Source organism: Aethalodelphis obliquidens, unplaced genomic scaffold, assembly GCF_003676395.1.
Source record: "Aethalodelphis obliquidens isolate GAN/ISIS:26980383/991018 unplaced genomic scaffold, ASM367639v1 scaffold6, whole genome shotgun sequence".
NCBI lineage: Eukaryota > Metazoa > Chordata > Mammalia > Artiodactyla > Delphinidae > Aethalodelphis > Aethalodelphis obliquidens.
The window spans coordinates 40054675-40071908 of record NW_020837950.1 but is presented as its reverse complement, the minus strand read 5'-3'; the positions used below and the strand labels follow the sequence as shown (position 1 = coordinate 40071908).

The 17234-nt window shown below is 52.9% G+C and overlaps 1 protein-coding gene across 2 annotated transcripts in view; it reads left to right on the top strand.

Annotated features, from left to right (window-relative positions):
- The window catches only part of LOC113618963 (janus kinase and microtubule-interacting protein 1), a 101469-nt gene extending 85316 nt beyond the window's left edge, over positions 1-16153 (top strand). The window contains exons 9-13 of one of the 2 annotated variants that reach the window (XM_027103394.1): positions 7852-7980; positions 9166-9294; positions 10675-10758; positions 13814-13876; positions 15769-16153. In XM_027103394.1, the coding sequence (XP_026959195.1) occupies positions 7852-7980; positions 9166-9294; positions 10675-10758; positions 13814-13876; positions 15769-15942 (579 nt within the window). In that variant the 3' untranslated portion in view covers positions 15943-16153. The remainder of the gene's footprint in view (positions 1-7851; positions 7981-9165; positions 9295-10674; positions 10759-13813; positions 13877-15768) is intronic. The other variant, XM_027103395.1, reaches the window with a different exon arrangement.
- Positions 16154-17234: the final 1081 nt, after the last annotated feature.

Genomic DNA, 17234 nt, shown 5'->3' with positions numbered 1-17234 from the left:
TGATCAGGGCCTAACTGAAATCAGAGCCCCGCCATGGAGTGGCGGGTGGTAGGGGGTCAGCTCGTGCAGCCTGGCAGCAGAGAGCTGTGTCTTAGGAGAGAGCTGGGTGCGTGAAGAATGGCTAAAATTAGTACAGTTTGCTCACGCACCTTGAAAGGGGGGCTGGGATCTTGGATGAGGCTCAGAAACCGTAGCCTGGAACAGCGTGGGGGTCACACCGGCTCCTAGCTGTGTGGCCTTGAACTCTGGGAACCTCGGTTTCCTGGTTCTTACAATGAACATCACACCCATGAGATTAAAGGTAGCTTCTGGCTCCATGCCTGTTGTGTCGTCAGGGATCAGTAAATTATAATTTCTCTTTCTCCCTTCATCTTAAATCAGTAGCTTTCTTTTGGAGGGCCTTTTAGATGCAGGTTCCCAGGCCCTGCCCCTCCCCTCCCCCCCACTCTAATTCACGTCACCATCTTTTAGATAGAGACAGTCTCAGGTAGCAGTGAGGTGACATCTCGATGCCCTGTAGACAGCAGCCATCCTTTGAGGGGAGGTTGGGAAACATCAAAGCACCACCTGAGAATAGGCCCTTCCTTGGGTTCAAGCATCTGTTCTGTGGTCCCTTCTCCCAAATGGACCAGGGGTCTGCTGTCACCAGGACACAGTTCACACCTGGGGAGCTTCTGATACGTCACTTCTGGTCAGTGGCTCCTGCATCCATTCTGATAGGACACCTAGGGCCTATCCAAACTTGACCTTGTGCCTCCAAGACCAAGCCTGCGGCCTTGTGGAGGGAAGGACCAGGGTCCCAGCAGCTGCTCTGGCACAGAAGCCAGGGTGCCGCACCTTAGCCTAGCTGGATGCCAGGCACTTTCCATCACGTGAATACATTTCCCATTTTTAAGTAGCCAAAGGAATCTTTTTTCCCCTTTCTGGTTGTTTCCACTTGACTTTGTTCCTGTACAACCCTTCCCCATGGCTCTGTCATCAGCCTTTGAATGTGGAGAGGGCTGGATCCTGCCTCGTTCGTCCAGTTATGAGCAGCTCCCAGCACAGCACCCGGCCCACACAGTGGGGCTCGATCACATGGACTAAGTGAGCTATACTTCCTTTCAGTCCTGCTGGTCTGTGAGGCTCCCCGCGTGGCAACGTGCAGCCGAGGGCTTTCGCTGGGTGTTTCCTTCCCTGGACGGGACAAAGGCTTGTCCCTTCCAGGCTGGGCAGCACCCCTGTCACCCGACCTGGGGCAGCATTGCAGGTTGCTGGGCAATGGAGGGAGGAGAAAAAGCAGAGCTGCGGGCCTGACCTGGCTGCAGAGCCTGCCCAGGGCACCTCATCCTGCATAGCAACGCCCATGGGGACATCCAGGCCATACCCCAAGACTTTGGAATAGATAGAAGGTGATGGTGGTTCTAGGCAATGTATTCTAGCAGGGCAGGAATCCCCAACACGGGGAGTGAGCATGGGGGTGAGCCTCAGTCTTCGGAGAGGAGCCAGCTGAAAGGCGGGTCTGCAGCTCCTGGCCTCCTGCCTGGTGTTAGGAGGGGATCCCAGACCCAGTGCTGAGGAGCTTGAGGCAAAGCTCCCTGATTCCAGACCCTCCTCTCTAGGCCTCTGCTTCCTCATCTGTCTCCACCATCTTCCTTTGGGCCCTCATCTGCTGTCCTGGGGTTATTGCCACAGCTCCCTGGCTGCTCCCCTGCTTCCAGCATCTTCCTCCCCCAAGAGCTGTTCAGAACGATCTTTTCATGGCACACGTCTGACCCTGCTACCTTCTTCTTAGAAACCCTCCACTGGTTCCCCATTTCTTCTGGGACCTGGTCCCGCTTGCCTCCTGCCCAAGGCCTATGGTGGCTCGTGTCCTCAGTGGGCTAGGTGGTGAAGGCCAAGGTGGTGCAGCCCTTCCCCTCCCCCCATCTCTCTCGCCATTGCTCCATCATCCGTGGAGCATCTGCCTTGGGCACAGCACAGCGTCAGGTGATGGGTGCAGAGGGGTGCCTCCGCTCTTGAGGAACTTGCAGCAAAGGTGGGTCTAAGTAGGTCCAGGAGGCAGCCCCACTGGACATGTGTCATGGTGTCCACAGAGCCAGGAATCTGCTTGCAAGGCAAAGGGTGTCTTTCATTTTTCTTGAGGGTTCAGGTGTAGAGCAGCTCAGAGAGAAATCAGTCTTTAGGCTTATCACAGAACTCAACAGTTTGCAGATGACTTGATTTCTAGGATTATCTCCCTCTTCCCCATTAGCCAGGATTTTTTCTGTTGCTAGCGTCAAAAACTCAAAGTCATTTAAACAAAGAAAAAAATTTGTATAACTGAGAAGTTTAGACTGGTTTCAGGCATGGCTGGATCCAGATGCTCACACGATATTGCCAGGTACCTATCTCCAGCTTTCAAATGTACTTTCCTCTGGACTGGCCTCTTTCTCAAGCAGGCTCTCCCATGTGGTGGCCCAAACAGCTTTAGCAGCTTCAGGCTGGCATTATACCTGTCTAGCAACCTTTGTGGTCAGAGGGTGTCTCTCCTTAGTGGTTCCAGCAAAAGTCCCAGAGCTGGTGCTCCTTAGCTCAGCCTGGTCACAGGCCCATGCCTGAACCAGTCCCAACTCTGCCTGGGTGGCAGCTCATTTGGAAGGATGACTTAAAGACTTAGCACTAAGTTGCATAGTATGACATGGTTACGTAGCTCATGTCATGGCTACTTTGAAAGGAGCAGAGTGTCAAACATTATTGAAGTTAAAATATATATGAACATGGCTATGTATATTTTTTCTTTTGTGAATTAATGTTGCTTTACTACCTTTTAATGTTGCTTTACTACCTTTCAAATTACTGAAGTTTTACTTTTTAATGGTAAGATGCCCTTTTTTAAACCCTCCATTAGGAGAGTTTTTTTCTTTTGATCTTATGCTTAGAGAAGCTTCTGCAAGAAACGCAAGGCCCTCGTAGGTGCCACACGGGTGGGAAACTGAAGACCTCTCTAGTTGCAGTTTTTCTGTTGGATGATGGTTTCTTTCGGTTCGTATAATTGATAAAAACAAATACTTACAGAAGAATTGCTGAGAACCCATGAGTTTAACTAGTCCGGGGCGTGTACAGGGTGGATGGGGATCAATAGAGAAATTTCCCAAGCCTCCCCGTTTTGGGCTGTGGTCGTGAAGAAGCCTCTCTCAGCTTCATGGTTGCTAGCGCTGTTCCCGGGGGCCCTTGTGATCATCCAGGGACCCGGGCCCATGGAATGGCCCCGACAGCAGGGCGGCTCAGGGAACCTGGGGTCTGCGAGGAAAGCCCCCAGAGAATAAGCCAGCCTGGAGGCCGTCCTCTGTGACTGACACGCCCAGGCCCGGCCCCTGGAAACCGGCTCCTCTCAGCCCACAGATCTGCCCCAGAGCTGGCATCTCTTTTAATAAAGGTGCATCTTCCGGAGTATCTTCATTCTCAGAGCTCTGCAGCAGAGAAGGAAGACAGTGGGCTGTGTGGTCGAGGGAAGGAGAATGCTCTGGGGAAGAATCGGTGCTTCCTCCTAGGACTTGAGAGAGACCTAGAAATTGATGGCAATGATATGGCTTTCGGCTCCCTCGACACACACGGCTAGCGAGTCCTGCAGCCCCTCCCCGCCATGGAGTATATCCTCTTTGTGCTGTACTTCTCCTTTTTCCTCTGTCTCTGCGCCCTGGTGTGCCTCTACTTTTCTGGCTGCCAGGAGATGACCTATAAGCATGACGGTGAGTGGCCAGCTTTGGGGGATAGGTTGTGGCCATGTGAAAGTAAGTGACTATGATCGGGGAGCTCCTTCCTGTGACCACGATTGTTGGGAATGACACAGATGAGGAGAGAGGAGGCTGAGAGAGGCTGGAGTCAGTTGAAGGGTTGTTTATTTGGGGGGTGCCTCGCCTTTTCCTCTCCATCCCATGTGATCTGCTAAGAATGAGTGTCTATTCAGCATGTCAATGGAGAAGAAATGTTTATTTTTCTGTCATTTTTTGCCCAAACTGCATTTCAGGCATTTGGATTAGTTAGTAAAAAGGTGTCAGCAAGGCAAGACTTTGGTGGTAAAGAAAATAGAAGTCTGGAGGAGTGCGCCCCTTTTATACAGAAAATGCACTTGGAATGGGCAAAGATGGAAATTTTATGGTCCTGAAGTGTCTTTTCATAAGAAATTCCCAGAGAATTTTTGAACAATGGAGGCTCCAAAAAATCGACGGTTTCTTTCATGCTTGACTTTTTTTAAAGCCCATTATGAGCCGAGCATTTGAGGAAACAGTATTTGCAGGTGATTTTCCTCTCATTCCTTGGAGGCTGGTGTGTTATTTTGTGTAGAGGAAAATGCAGTGGAAGGCAGCGTTGCTTAGTCTCCAAGAAGACAGCCACCAGATTTTCACTTGAAACATTAAAATGTCTTTTTCAATCTTGTTATTTTATTAATAAAGGCATAACTATATATAGTACATTCTGGCTTCCCATATAATACAGTCATTTAAAAAAACTAACCCTCAGAGGAAAAAAACTAACCTCACCCATAAGTTATACAAGGTGGGGGGCAGGTCATAGTCAGCTCACTGCTGCCCTGGAAATTGTATGTGCTGTGTGTTTGCGGATTCGTCTCCTTTCTGATTGTGGGGGTATAATTTGAATGTCCTTTTGTGTTTGATCCCCACTCTCAGAGCCGCTTCCTCCTTCCCTCACTGCAGCATGCGTCCTAGGGTTCTTGGCCTCTGGGGCCACATGATACTTCGGGGGCTCCCCTTGAGTCTGGGCAGGTCTGCTTTAAATGCGCGGCTGCGGCGTCTGTAGTTAATACACTGTATTAGGGCTCAGTAATTGAGTACTTAACTCGCAGTCCCGCAAGTTTTCAAAAAGCGGGTTGTCCTAGGTAATGGAACACTGAGTCATCACCTCCCAGAATGGCCCACGACGCCTGCAGTGAGTGACCACCACTCAGCATTCTGTCCTGGTCGTGCGGAGACTGTGAGCTTGATGTTTCCTGGGGCTCCATCGGTGTGCCAGGCAGGGCCCTCCCTGCATCACGGCTCGCTGCCACTCAGCACAACAGGCCTGTCCCCAGAGGCCTAGCAATTAGCAGTGTTTACAAGAAACGAGGTCAGCTGAGTGGCTGCCCAGAAAAATAAGGAGCCTGAGGCTCGGATGAGCTGCGTGTGCGCAGAGGAGCTGAGCGCCGTAAATGCTTCCGCCATCAGATGTCATAGCCACAGCTCCCTGGAGATGGAACATCTGGTACATCATTGACACTTGAACTCAGGTGGAGTTTCTCAACCCAGGGGCAGGGGGGATTTGAGTGTAGGATTGTCTCCTCCAACCTCCACTCAGAAAGGAGCCTAATAGGGCCTCACATTCCTACCTGGTGGACTCACCTGGGGTGCACAGTCAGGTGGAGGCCCAGCTGATGCTGGCTGTATGAATGAGGGAAGGGAGGTCACGTGCAAACCCGACACTATTTGTGGGTAAACAGGTTTGTTTGGCATTGAGTTCATTGCAAATACTCATTGAACAACTGATATTTCTTGAGTGTGTCAGGTCCTGGGCTACAGTGAGGAAGAGAAGAGTCCAAATCCTTGCTCTCATGGAGCAAAATCCCTGTCCTCATAGGGCCTATATTCTAGAGGAGAAAGACAGCTAATAGACACATAAGCAAAATATGTCTTATGTTAGGTAGCGGTGAGCACTATGGAGAAAAATAAAGGAAGGAGAACAGAGGTTGGGGTGGGGATAGGTTAGTCAGGACTTTGATGTGGTGGTCAGGGAGGTCTTTTTTAATGTTACATTTGTGCAAAGACTTGAGAGAAGGGAGGGAGAGAGCCTTGTGCATTCTGGTGAAAAGCATCTAGGCAGTGCAAAGGCCCTGTGGCAGGCATGTGGAAGGTGCAGGGGTGTGCTTGGCAGTGTGGCTGGAGCCCAGTGGTGAAGGGCATGAGGCCAGAGCAGAGTAGGAGGCAGGTCCTGCAGGGCCTGTGGACTGCAGTGTGGATTGACTTTTACTGAGGTATGGTGCAGAGCCGGTGGGCTTTGAGCAAAGGACCAACGCGACCTGACTCTTGTTTCAAAATAGTTCATCTGACCACCAGGGTTTGGGACAAGGGCAGGAGCCGGAAGGACAGTAGGAGGCAGTTTTCTAAATTTCAGTGAGAGACGATGGTGGCTTGAGCCAGGAGGGAGGCGCTGGTTCCTGGAGGATTGGATTCCGGGCTGAAGATGGAGCCAACAGGATTTCTCCCAGAGGCGTGGAACATGGGGGGCGGGGCGGGGCGGGGAACCTAGGTTTTTGGCCTGAGGAACTAAAAGTATGGAGCTGCCGGTGACAAGCACGTTAGACTGTGGGAACAATTGGTTTGGGGGTGCCCACTGGCCAGCCATGGAGCTGTTGAGGAGATTATTTGGGAGTTCACGGGGCAGTACCTGCCCCTCCTGTATTAAATAAACAAAAAGGAGCGCAGGGTGAAAGCAGTTTGCAGAAACACAAACGCCAAATGCAAAGCCATTGTGGGTGACAGCGGTGGTCAGGTGCCTCCAGCACAGCCTCTTGAGAGACACTAACCGCACGAGATGACAAAGGAGCCCCTTCTTCTCCCTTCCCGATTCTGAATTATTTCCTAATCACATTATTGATTGTGGTACCAACCACATTTTTCTTACATCTGGGCACATGAGATTGTACACAAGCATTAGCCCCAACAGAGTGGGAGGCGCCCTGCGCATGTGGGGAGCGCCCTGACCCCTCCCTCTGTGTGTGGCCGGTGGGAGGGGGGGGCGGGCGAGGAGGGAGATCTGGGAGGAGCCGGTTCAGATGAATGGGTAGGAGCCTGGGCTTGGCTCTGGATTTAGTTATAGTTCTTTCTTCATGGTCAAGAGTATTCATTGATTGTAAAAACAAATGAAAATCCTTCTTTGAGGCTATTTTGGGGAAGAAAAGCGCCAGTGTTTCTGGACAAGGGATGTTGATCTGGTGATTGTGAGTTGACATCTGCAGCCCCAGGGGACAGAAGGTCTTTGTGGTAGCGACCAGGCCTGGTTTTGGTCTAGTTGTAGCCCCCAGGCCCAACCTAGTGTCTGACCCATAGAAGGTGCTCAGTCAGGTGTTTGCTGAATGAATGAATGAATGAATGAATGAGTGAATGAAGCCCCATCTCCTGTGATATTTGGGGTGGGAGAAGTGCTGGGCAGGGTAACCGGGAGGCCAGCACACAGAGCATTTAAAATTGCCTCTGAATCTGAATATTGGCTGTATGTGGGTCTGTTACGCTCTTCCTTCTCATTTTGTAAGTGTTCCAAGTTTTCCATGACAGACGGTTAAACTAAAATTGCCTCACGGGGAACGTCTGGTGAGGACCTGGGGCCCACACTTGTCCAGCTGGAGTCCCAGGGTCCACCCGTGGACAGTCTGCCTCACCACCTTCCCCTGTGCCTGGTCTAGAACACCACGTCTCACGTGGCTCTCCTCCCCTCCCCTCCTCAGTACAGCAAGGATGCTGCTCACTCTTATTGCCCTGGGCGTGGTGCTTGGTGACCTCACTTTGTGCCCACAGGTGAGGTGGGGGGGTCCCATGTCTGTCCGATGGAGAAAGTAGCTGGCGCTCAGAAGGGCCAAGGGGCTGACTTGCAAAAGGTCATCAGCTCATGCGCCTGGAGCCAGGGTTGGGCCAGCACGCTCTGTGGCAACCCTCCACCCTCTGACCACCTTTGGCGCCCCTTCTTCCCCAGCCAATCCCAGACAGACCCTACGACCAACCTCCTGGGATGCCCAGTTGGCCCAGATGCCCATCGTAGCCCCCTCTGCCCCGGGGAAGACGGGATGGAGGATCCAGGTGATTCTGAGTCCACTCCTCATGTCATGCAAATTGCCTTTTACAGAAGCATGTTGTGGAGACATTTTTTGGATTTGACGAGGAGTCTGTGGACTCGGAAACATTGTCAGAGACGTCCTGCAACACAGACAGGACGGACAGGGCTCCGGCCACGCCCGAGGAGGACTTGGACGACGTAAGCGGACCTCACCCTGGGGAAGCTTGTACGGCGCCTCCCGCCTCTGGCCGCTGCAGGCATTGCTCCCTCACTGTGAGGCACGAACCCTGCAGGACCTGTGTGATCACAGTCCAGCGTCCAGGAAAGGTGGTCCCCACTTTCACAGGTTCCGAGAATGGTGATGGGGGCGCTGGCAGCACGTGGGGGCCCCTTCCTTCCCCAGCACGGCTTTCACACAGGAGATCCGTGGCCACTGCATTGTTGCTTAGCCTTTGTCATTGAAACTGCTGAGTGGCGGTCTGTTCCTCATCCCCCTGTGCTCACACACGCACATGCGTGCACACGCACACAGACGCACACACCACCCATGTATATGAAGATGGCATATCATTGTAGGAGAGGATCCAAGCAGCACTGAGAAGGGTAGAGAGCAGAGTGAAAGCCACCTGGAGCCTCTCATCGTGGCTCAGCGCCCTCACGCTTTCCTGACTCTCCATCTGTGCACGCCCGCGTCCGTGACCGTGGCTCTGGTGAGCTGGAGCCACAAGGGAGGGAAGAGCAGCTTCACTCTCCCCCACCTCCCCCACCTGGTGGGGTTCACTCAGGAAACCCCATGAAACATGATCACGTCAGACACATGCTTTTTGATTTGCTCTTTTCACCAAGAATGTGTAACAGGCATCTTTCGACACCAAACACTGTGTTGCACATCACCCTCTGTCACGAGCAGATCCTCATGGATCTGCACGTGCCTCTAACCTAACAGGCCTCGATGAGAGGTGTTACACGGATTCCAGTTTCTCACAACTGCGGCGATGCTCTTTGAGTGGTTGTTTCCTTAGGAGACACTCCCAGAATGAGGAGGGCTCCTCGTGCTGGGTGGGAGGGGCGCCCTTTACAACGTAGATGCTCACCGTGCAGTCGTGCAGTCAGGGCGGGCTCACCCTTGCTCGCCTGCACGTGACTGAGTGATTCCCGGGGTTCAGGGAGCTCCTGGGAAGGGCGCTGATGGCAGAGAAGGCATCTTGTCCCCGAGCCCTTCACTCCAGAGTTCCAGTTAGGTCCTGGCAGTGACCGGGTCATTATGTAACTGTTGGCAGCAGTCGTGAGATCTGGACATGCGCTTTGCCTGACTTGACCCTGGCATCGCAGTTCACGTCAAGTCACGCACTTCCTTGTGCTTTTCTTTTCCATGACGTTAAGACTACAACCCGAGAAGAGGCTGACCTGAGGTTCTGCCAGCTGACCAGGGAGTACCAGGCCCTGCAGCGAGCCTACGCCCTCCTTCAGGAGCAGGTGGGGGGGACGCTGGACGCCGAGCGAGAGGCCCGGGTAGGTGCGGCGGGCGGGGCGGCAAGCGTCTGGGCAGAGGCCGGGTTGCTCGTGCCCTTTCCGGCATCGGGATTCCATAGGGGTGCTGAGCGAGGATGGGGACGCCTAACAGCTTCCGCCGTGGCAACATTCCAGTGTTTAGCAAACCGGACGGGGACTATCTGCCCATCCTCAGTGTGACAGTGGAACTCGCAGAAGAAACGCTGCCGTTGCACACGTGTCGTGTGCGCCGTACATTGACAAGAACGGTTTCAGAATTTAAGACTCAGTGATGAAATCAGGCTCACTGTTAAACAGACTCCCCTCTCTCCTGGCTGAGGAGCCCTCAAGCCTGTCCGTAAGGAGCCCAGGCAGAGACGGTCGGGGTGTCCCAGCCCACACGGCGCTCTGCTGGACATGCAGGTCTGGGCCACGCCAGCCCTCGTGCTGGGCTGAGCTCTGCCTTGTAGTAATATCCACTCACTGGCCATCACCCCACCTTCAGGAGTCACACAGACCAGGGTCTGCTGGCCCTTCCTTCTGAAGGCGAGGGGGACTCCCAGGGAGCACACCCGCTGGGGCCAACATTTCACCCCAGCGCGTCCCCGTTTCATTCCCACAACAGCCCCGTGAGATGGGAGGTGGCGAGTGAGGCTGGGGGAAGGAAGCTTCTAGTGCTACAGTAGCGTTCCACCTGTAACCGATAGATTGGAGGAGGTATACTGCTGGAAGTGGTTTGGGCTGAATCGTGGTTTTCATTAAAAATTTCATCTACTTGCAGCATTTAAAAGTCAGGAGATTTCACATAGAAATCCCAATTCCTGGCTTCTCTCGAGGACTCAGAACACCTGGCAGAACGGGGCTTCCCGTTCCACAAAGTCCCATTTGGCCGCAACCACTGGGTGGCACTCCCCCTGAGATGGGACGTGTGCCTCTGGTTTGCCACAGTCCCCACCCCTCCCTATTACCCCACACCCAGTTGGCTTCGTTCTTTATAGTAGCTGCCTGGTCCTTGGGGTATTTTGGAATTCAGCCCTTGTTCTAGGTGGCAAAGGCCCACGAGACGGGCTAAGCAATCATGAAAGTGTTGCTGGCATTCGTGATGCAGCCACTGCACTTGGTCAGCTGGGCTGGGACCTGACGTGAGTGAAGAATCTGGCCCCTTCTCCAGTCTGCAGACTTATTTCTAAACTGAGGCGGTAGCACTGACAGCCTCTCAAGACCTTGCAGTTCTTACACACGTCACACCTGTAGGTGACAGAGGAACCAAGCAGGCCAGTTTGCACGTGTGCTCCTAAAAAAGGACCCGTTTCTTAGGACTGGATCCTGCAGCCTGGTCCTTTCCACTCTCCTGTCACCATCCAGGGTGACATGCTCACTTCCTGGTCTTTTTCATTTCAGACTCGGGAACAGCTCCAAGCTGATCTGCTGAGGTGTCAGGCCAAAATCGAAGATCTGGAGAAGTTACTGGTTGAGAAGGGACAGGTGAGCAGAAACGGTCATGTGTTCTGTGGCTGTTTACATTTCTGTTCCCTCGGTCGTGGCCCTGGGGCCTTGGTGCCAAGGGGACTATTCTGTGGATCTGCGTCGTTCACTGCGGAGACAAGAGAAAAAAACACTAGCCGAGACCAGGCGAGAATATCCCAGCTCACGTGCCTCTTTACCGAGCTTTTAAAGATCAGACACGTTATGAGATCCTGACTTGGCTTTTTCTTTCTTTGTCAAATGCACAAGAATAGGGGACAATTCCAAAAGTAAAGTGGCCACCAAAATCTTTTCTGACTTGAATCTGGAAGAAGAGCTGGCATTGCCTATGAGGATTCAGTTGTGGAAAAGAACTGGTACCTGCAGCTAGCTCTGAGTGATGGCAGGCAGGGGCGGCCTCGGGATTCCACGCGGTGACTGCCACATAAAGACCTGGGCCCCGAGCTTCTCAGATTAAAGTCACCTCCGTTTGCGCTTTCTCTGAATTTGGTTAGGCATGAGTTCTCTGAATTTGAATTCATTGCATATGTTGACAGCAGGACACAGTCGAGAGGCAAAACCCGGGCCCAGACCCATCCCCTGGGGTGGGGGGACCCTGAGGGGCTCTGGGTGGAGGTCCAGCCTCTCAGAGGTTAGCATCTAAAAGCAACATGAACCCAGGGGTCAGTACGGGTGGGCCATGCTCTCCACGTCAGAACTCTCTGTGGAAGGAGATAACCGGGACTTCTCAGTGGCTTACCACAAGGTTTCTGTCCTTGTGGTAAGGACACGCTGCATGTCCTCCTGTAGGCAGAGGGTCTCCGCTCCATGTGGTCACTCAGGGATCCAGCACTGGAGGCAGCGCCATCTTGTACTGGCCTATCCCTAGCACATCCTCCTCGACAGGGGCCAGGAGAGGCTGTTAAGTGCCTCAGCCTAAACAGGCACACTTCCTGCCTCTTGTGAGGGTGCCAGGGAGTGTGTGGGCAGGTGGAGTGTGTGGTGGCACCACTGCCCCAACCCCAGGGCAGGAGGTAACATGAGGAGGTCTGGCATGGGCTACTAGAGGCCCTACGGTGGGACACAGGGAGTGGGGAGGTGGGTGTAAGGGAAGGGGTTGTAAGAGGCTCCAGGAGGGTTAACGGGGGCTCAGGAAGAGCTACGGAGCAAATGGCTTAGAACTAAGTCTGGTGTCCAGTCAGTGGGATGAGGGCTCAGGTTGTGACTGACATTCAAATGGAGGCAGCTGGCTAGTAACCGGAACTCAAGCCTGCACAGAGCAGTTCACTGTGGCAGCATTTATGCAGGACTGACTGGGCACAGAGTAGCAGCCAGCCCTTGGGAGCTGGTCACGTAACCATGGTCCAGAATCCTCTGCGGAGGCAGGAGTGCAGTGCAGGGCACACGCCGCAGCAAACCCACCACATTCCAGCCCCACCACTGACCTGTTGCACAGCCTTGGGCAAATTACGTGGTCTCTTGTGCCTCAGGTTCCTCATCTTTAAAATGGGGCTAATAATAGTACTTAACACATAGGGGAAGGGGAGACTCAGCAGCAGCTGGGCAGAGTCCAGGTGAGAGATCAAGCTGTTTTCAGACTCCTGTCCTAACCGGCTGTTGACCTCAGCTTCCCTCTTCCAGGCTGAGCTCACAGATTGTTACTTACCCGACCACAGTCTACGAATAAGTTAACCTCCTACCTGAGGGTGCTAGGCCCTGTTTGTGGGCCCGCTCTGCCCTCAGTTCCTACTAAATGAAGAGGCCAGTTTGGGACAGAGCACATGGCCATTCATTTGGTGAGCACTTACCAGAGCCCTTGCCCTGCGCCAGGCTCTGGGCTTGGTGTGTGGGATAATGTATCAGTTAGCTATCGCCGCCTAACAAATCACCCCCAAACTTAGTTGTTTACAATAACAAAAATTTTATTTGGCTACAGTTTTATGGGTCAGCAGTTTGGGTTGGGCTCAGCTGGTGGTTCTGCTGCTGGTCTCACCTGGGGTCATTCTAGAGGCTTCATTGTTGGTAGATCGATTGGGGATAGATGGCCCCAGTGGTCTCTCTGTCCTGTCTTTGCATTGGTGCCAGCTGTTGGCCAGATTCTTACGGTCTCTCATCCTTAAGGAAGCTACCCTGGCTCCTTTACCTGGTGGTCTGGGGGCAGGAAGAAAAGGCAGGCCCCAAAGCACAAGTACATGCCACGCCTCTGCCTGTGTCACATTCACTAATATCCCAGTCACCAAAGCACGCTGCAGGCACGCCCAGCCTCGAGGTTGCAGGAAGAGATGCATCTCCATGGAAGGAGCTGCAGAGTCACGTTGCAAAGGGGCACAGAGATGGAAGGGACGTTGCCAACAACCTCCCACAGGAAAAAAGATGAATGGAACTGGCTCTGTCCTCACAGGGACTCAGCCTCGTGGGACCTACACGTGTGTCAACCCAGGGATGGCGCAGGGTGATAATGTTGGGTAGAAGGAAGGGAGGAAGAAAGTTCCCTCGTGTACTCCTTCATCCATCCCCTGGCATTTATTGAGCACCAGCTGTGTGCCAAGCACCATGCTAGGCACTCAGGATGCTGGTGTAAAGGCAGACTTAGCGCCTCGTGCTCCTGGAACGTTCCTGGACAAGACTTGTCCAGGCAAAGAGACTTGGTGAGGGCGTCACGGGCAGAGGGTCTAGGATGAGCAGAAATGTGTTACTGTAATGACTCCAGGTGTGTTGAGTGTGGGCAGACCCTTGAGGTGCGGCCTGGGCGCTGGGCTGCGGGCAGCAGAGAACAAGCCAGGGGAGGGTCTGTTGGGGCCAGCTCAGTCGCCGTACAGGTGCTTTTCTGTCAGTGATACAGATGCGCTCCCTGTGCTTTAAGGAACGTGAGAGGTGGAGGAGGGATGCGCCACAGACCCGCTGGTTCTCTTTTTCAGGTTTTGAGGGATGATGCGATCGTTCTAACTGCTGTCCTTTTCTCTGACGTTTTCATAGAAAGTTTCATACGAAGTGACCTTTCCCACTGCCCCTTTATTTGTTATTTAGCTGTCTGTTTGCTTCAATGAGTGTGAACATATTTAGTACTTTTCCTTAGGATTCCAAATGGGTGGAAGAGAAGCAGCTGCTCATCAGGACAAACCAAGACCTGCTGGAAAAGGTATGTGCCGCAGACACCCTGACGCCTCCGCAGGGGGTCACCCTGACGCCTCCGCAGGGGGTCGTGGTATGCGCGCAGACACCCTGACGCCTCCGCAGGGGGTCACGGAGCCCCATGGGCTTCAGAGGCCTGCTCTGGCCGCAGGGGTCGGACCCGCGCCCCTCCCGGGGGCCCCCGGCCTCGGGTCCTGGTTCTGTCCTCTGGGGCGGGGTCCACAGAACTGGGTTAGAGCACGCTGCAGGCATGACTGGGGCTGCCCATTCTTCTGATGCTGGGCTTCCAGGCCACCTCTGCCATTGCCCTGGGTTCCAGACCTCCTCCCCCGCCTGCTCCCCGTGCATGGGCCTGAGGCACTGGTTGGCAAGCAGGCCCTCGGCGGTCATAGTCCAATTCATGGACCGGAGGCCGTGGCGCTGGCAGAGCTGAGCCTGGCCTTCCCTCTCTGGTCATGGAACTTTCTGGTCAAGGAACTTGCCAGAGCTCTCTCAAGGAGTCAGCTTGGCGAGTAGATCTATAGCTTCGGGACAAGACTTTAGCTTTATTTTTTTCTTATTTGTGAACAATTAGTGCTTTTTTTTTTTTAAGTAAATTTACTGAGTCATGCAACCATCCCCACAATGCCATTTTTATCTTTTAAAAAATTTTTTGGCTGTGCTGCACGGCATGCAGGATCTTAGTTCCCCAACCAGGGATCAAACCCGTGCCCCCTGTAGTGGAAGTGTGGAGTCTTAACCACTGGACCGCCAGGGAAGTCCCGCCACCATGCAATTTTTAGAACTTTTTCAGCCTCCCGTAAAGATCCCTCGTGCTCATTTGTAGTCTCTCCCCATCTCTCACCTGCAGTCCCTGGCAACCTACTTTCTGTCCCGATAGATTCGCTTGTTCTGCACCTCCCGTACTAGTGGAATTGGACCTGGGTTAGGCCGTAGCTTCTAAGCATCCTAGAATGCCCCAACCGTATGAGCCCAGCCTTGCCCCCTTGGGTGGGGGGCCGCAGCCCTGTCCCAGCTCTGCACTGGCCCGCCGTGTGGCCATCCATTGTCCCATGTCTCTCCACAGCATCCGGGGCATCGGGACAGGACTGGTCATTGTCCTGCGAGGCAGCCCCGTGCGTAGGGAGAGATTTTGTATCCTTGGTCCTGCTCGCTATATTGGGAGACACGGAAGGCTCTCACAGTGTTTCCAAATGTCTCCCGGGGGTGGGGCGGTACCACCCCAGTAGAGACAGGAGGGAGTAAAGGTGACCGTGACCCACCGGGGCCCTCGTTTCCATGCATTGTCTTAGTCTCACCGCAGGCAGCCTAGTGGGGGGGGCTGCTGTTTGCCTCTAAGGTACCGACAGCTACGTAGCTGGCCCAGGGTCTCCCAGGGGGGTTGGGACCCAGGCCATCCCCCTCCCAGACTGTGCTTTGGGGAGATCTGCTACCGTTTGGGCTCCCCATAGGAGCACTCTGGGGAGTACAGGGTGCCTTCCTGCCGGACTCTGGGTGGGCTGACTGGGGGGCCGGGTCGGAAGGAACTCAGACAAGCTCGGGGATCACTGTTGCTTCCCCCACGACTGACCTTGGGGACGGGACTTAATCGCTTCATGCCTCAGTTTCCCCACCATTCGTGTATTCAGCAAACATCTGGCCCCCGTGCTGGGCCAGGCTTGGGGCCGCAGGGGCGCAGCAGGCGCAGCCTCCGTCTATGCCATCCCCAGCTCCCGGAGCAGAAAAGGCCTTCTTCACCCACCCGCTGAAAGCCTCCCCTTCCCACCCGCCCCCTGGTGACAGCCCCTGTGTCCTCAGGCCAACACCGAGGGGGTCTGTGATCGAGGGACACATTCTCATGACCCCTGGTGAGAGACAGTGGTTCTCCCACCCGTTAACCCACAGGTATTTCTGCTCCAGATTTACAGGCTGGAAATGGAAGAGAACCAGCTGAAGAACGAAATGCAAGACGCGAAGGATCAGAATGAGCTGTTAGAATTCAGAGTGCTAGAGCTCGAAGTAAGAGACTCTATCTGTTGTAAACTCTCAAACGGAGCAGACATTCTCTTTGAGCCCAAACTGAAATTCATGTAAAGTCCCAGATGTTTTCAAGCATGTGTAAGGGGACGTGTGACACTTGCTTTCTTTTCTTTTTTTTTTAAATCTGTATGTTCAGAATAATTTCACTGCCTTAATATGTTCTGGAGAGAATGCTCACCGAAGTCTTTGGACATGTACCAGAGCTAATATATTTATTGCCTACGGCTTGTTTTTGCACTTAATAAAATAATTTGTTTTTGCAATATTTTGCCTTTTTTATTTGTGTTTCATTTCCATAACTACTTCCTTCTTGCATGCATAGTCACCTGGTATGCATTCTGCAAACCCGGACAGAAGCACTGTTGCAATTAATAACACACCTTTTTAAGTGACCTTGCATGCATGAATCTCACCTTTTGAGAGAGCGGGGTCTGACCTGGCCCGCAGCTGACTCTATAATGTGTTTACTGCTAGTTTGGCCCATTTTCTATTTGCCAAGGTAAACACAAGGTAAGTAAACAGGGTAAAAGAAAGTATTTGCATAGGCGGTTGAGAAAGCTTGTAACGTTCCAACTCCTTGATGCAGTGAATACAGACATGGCAAGCAGTATTGGACTAACACAATTGTTGTTTGTAACTCAAACGGCAACTCAGAATGACTCTTTAGCGTGAAGGGAGATTGGATGTTGTTCACAGGTAGAAATCTTGTCCCAAATCTTCAGTGACTTCCCACATACACGGAGTTGGACCCAGTGTGAGGGGTATTGATGGGACTATTGCTTCCTACTGGAACTTTGCCTCGGGTGTGTTACTGTATTGCCTTGCTACCACTTCATACTCCTTTTTTGTTTGTTTCCATTTAAAAATCATCAACCTGTGAGACATCACCTGAGTTTGTGACTGGTTTTCTCTAAGCATCTGTGGTGACACGGCTCTGCTGTCCCTCCGCTGAAGCCTTTGCATGTCCAGAACCCTCAGTAAAAGCTAGCTCCTTGGCAATGTTGGTGTTTCTCTGATTTTGGTTTCTCCTCCCGGCCTCAGTTAAAATTCTGCTTGCACTGGAACTTCCCATCTTGTTCTTTGTTGTGCTGACATGGACCGTGGCCTGAATATCTCAGAACCAAGTGTTGCCGTGCAGCTCAGCTCTTGCCTGAACCTGAACTGAGTCCTTCCTTCATTCATGCAGCAGAAGTAGAAGTTAGGAAAGGTCATGGTTAATACTACTGCCACTGTTAGAAAACCTTTCATGTCTCTTTGTGTCTTTCTCATGAGAATTCCATAAGCATCGGTCGCTTTACTAGAACTTTCTTTGAGTGTCTCCACCAGCCTTTGGAGCCATTGGAAAC